Source organism: Hippoglossus stenolepis, chromosome 9 (assembly GCF_022539355.2).
Source record: "Hippoglossus stenolepis isolate QCI-W04-F060 chromosome 9, HSTE1.2, whole genome shotgun sequence".
Classification (NCBI taxonomy): domain Eukaryota; kingdom Metazoa; phylum Chordata; class Actinopteri; order Pleuronectiformes; family Pleuronectidae; genus Hippoglossus; species Hippoglossus stenolepis.
In genome coordinates this window covers 28,399,201-28,401,700 of record NC_061491.1, presented here as the reverse complement: position 1 = coordinate 28,401,700, position 2,500 = coordinate 28,399,201, and the positions used below count along the sequence as shown (strand labels likewise).

At 49.6% G+C, this 2,500-nt stretch overlaps 1 protein-coding gene across 1 annotated transcript in view; it reads left to right on the top strand.

Annotated features, from left to right (window-relative positions):
- The window catches only part of LOC118114738 (RING finger protein 225), a 4,437-nt gene that overhangs the window by 1,057 nt on the left and 880 nt on the right, over positions 1-2,500 (top strand). Inside the window, 4 exon segments of the mRNA XM_035165360.2 lie at positions 396-603; positions 967-1,573; positions 1,576-1,735; positions 1,858-2,100. Of these exon segments, the coding sequence (XP_035021251.2) occupies positions 1,090-1,573; positions 1,576-1,735; positions 1,858-2,100 (887 nt within the window). The 5' untranslated portion in view covers positions 396-603; positions 967-1,089.

The window sequence follows — 2,500 nt, the reverse complement described above, 5'->3', positions numbered from 1 at the left end:
CATCAGAATGAAAAACTTGAAATGCCGTCATTGCAGCTGCTTTGTGTTTGACTCTTTAAAAACACACACACACACACACACACACACACACACACACACACACACCCTCTGATTACGTGTCTGATAATTCCTGCTCGGCACCAGGACGAGCGGCCATCTTGATTTGCATTTCATTTCCCTTCGGTGAATAAAACCTCAATGCAAAGTGGCCCCAGCTCCAGTTGAGTAGTTTCACTGTTACACAGACTCATGTATACCTGAAGGTATTCAAAGTGTGGTCCTGTGTCAGAACTGACCCCAGGTCTCCGTCACTGCTCTTTGATACACAAGCTATTCAAACCCCTTCTAATGCACAACGTGTTCATTCCCTGTGTCTGGGGGTTTCTCTGCTCTAGTCTTTTATAGCTTCTTCTTCCTCTTCATTCACGAGAGCTGGTTCCAAGACTCACCCCCAACTCCAGCTTGATCCTGTAGAACAAGGTCCAGGACCTAGACTCTAGTTCCTCAGCCTCAGAGATTTCAGACTCAGAATCAAGACAAAGAATTGCCTCCTCATCTTCCTCATCCTGTTCTTCATCCAGCATCTTTGTGACCATGTCAATCGTAAGTCTGAAATGATTGCGAGCAGCCAGACTGACACTCTGGATAGAGAAAATCAAATGCATATCAATCAGTCTATTAGGTATAAACTGTTATTTGGAGTTTTATCTTGTTGATTGTTATGGTTAGCTAGCCAGAAAAGAAAATGATTTTTCAGAAACTTTGCTCTTGCACTTCACTGTTGTGTAGTAAATGTCTGATTTGATAAAAGACAAACTGAAACAAAACCATCGTCTGAAATCAAACTCATTTTGATTTGGCTTCACAGACCAGAGCCGTCCACATACTTTGGCACAGTTGCATTACGTCTGTAGTTTGAATCCCGTTGCTCTGCAGTTTATTGATGATGTCTTTTCTCCTGTCCAGTTTCATGAGGTCGTCTGAGGCATCTTCATCGCTTCGTCATCATCACTGATGCTTCCTGTTTCCTGCTGAACATTCAGCGTCACTTCCCCTTCCTCTAAACTCCGCCCCCACTCCCCACCTGACATGAATCCATTCACAGATTCAAAACCAGGTTCAGGCCCCGCCCCCTGCAATGATTCCCATAGTCCATCTCTCTCCAGTCCACCGGTCCCTCAGGTCATCCCGACGAATCACAGCTCTCCTCCCTGTGATGCCTCATCAGACCAAGATGGAGGTCAAGACGTGGTCCGATCTCCAGTCTCACCGCTTCCATCCTTCGCAGGCCTCGGGCTGACACCGGACACGCCCCCTCCAGTCTCTGTTCCAAACCCTTACCGTGCCCCCATCCCCCGCCTCGACTCCTGCCAGGTCTCCATCATCATCCCGTCCCCGGTCCTCCGCCTTTCTCCTCTCCCGCCTCAGTGCCCCGAGGACTCCCCAGACCTGGAGTGCGCCATCTGCCTCAGCGACTTCAACAACATCTTCCGCTGTCCCAAGATGCTTCACTGCAAGCATACCTTCTGCTTGGAGTGCCTGGCACGCATTAACGTCCAGTCGTCCAGGCCAACGCCATCCAGTGCCCGCTGTGCCGCAGACTCACGTCCCTGCCCAACCTTGGCCTGCCCAGACTGCCCACGGACTCAGACGTCCTGTCGTACCTGCCGAGCGCCATGCAGAGGGTCTACAGCATCCGCTTCCTCCGCAATAAAGGGAAGCTGAAGGTCAAAAGGTCAGGCTGTTAGAATCGTCTGTCTGGAGTCAGGATTCTAAACAAATTGAAAAAGATCGTTAGTTTCTACGTCTGACACGAATTAGAAATGTAAATCTTTTAACGCTGTCTTTGTCTCTAAGGTCGTCAGAAAGTCACCAGCGGTGGGGTCAAGGGTCGTCAAGGGATGCAAACCGCACTCTGAATGTGGGCCTTCCCATCTCGTCTGTCGAGGGCCACCGCCGGCTGGGTGCGGTGGGCAGAGGTTGGTTCAGGCTGAGGGGCCAGCCGGCGTATCATGTCTTCCTCCTGATGTGCGTGCTGATGATGACGGTGTTGCTGACCGGCATCTTCATCTTCCTCCTCATCCTCTGGAAGTCGACCTTGTGAGTGACATCACTTCCTGTTTATATTTTGAAGTTTCACGTCTGAGTCCAGTTACTGAGCAACAGGCGAGGAGAGGACGACCCGATCCGCTGAGACGCAGCCACCTTTAACCTTTAACTTTTTACTGGAGCTAAAAGTTTCACATAATCACAGAAACGCGTCTTCAACATGAAATAAACATGTGGCAGCCGAGGAGGAAGCTCACTTCTGCCAAAAGCTGGAAACGAAGGAGTCGGCGACAGGTGAAGCTCAGAAACCGTCTGTTCACGGTCACTGTTTCTCAGCGTCTCAGATTTCAGGCGACAGGATGAGGTCATGACGAGCTGATGTTGACGATGATGATGTCATGTGTCAAAGTCTAAAATCTGAAATATTGAACTTTTGAGTCAGGGACTGAAA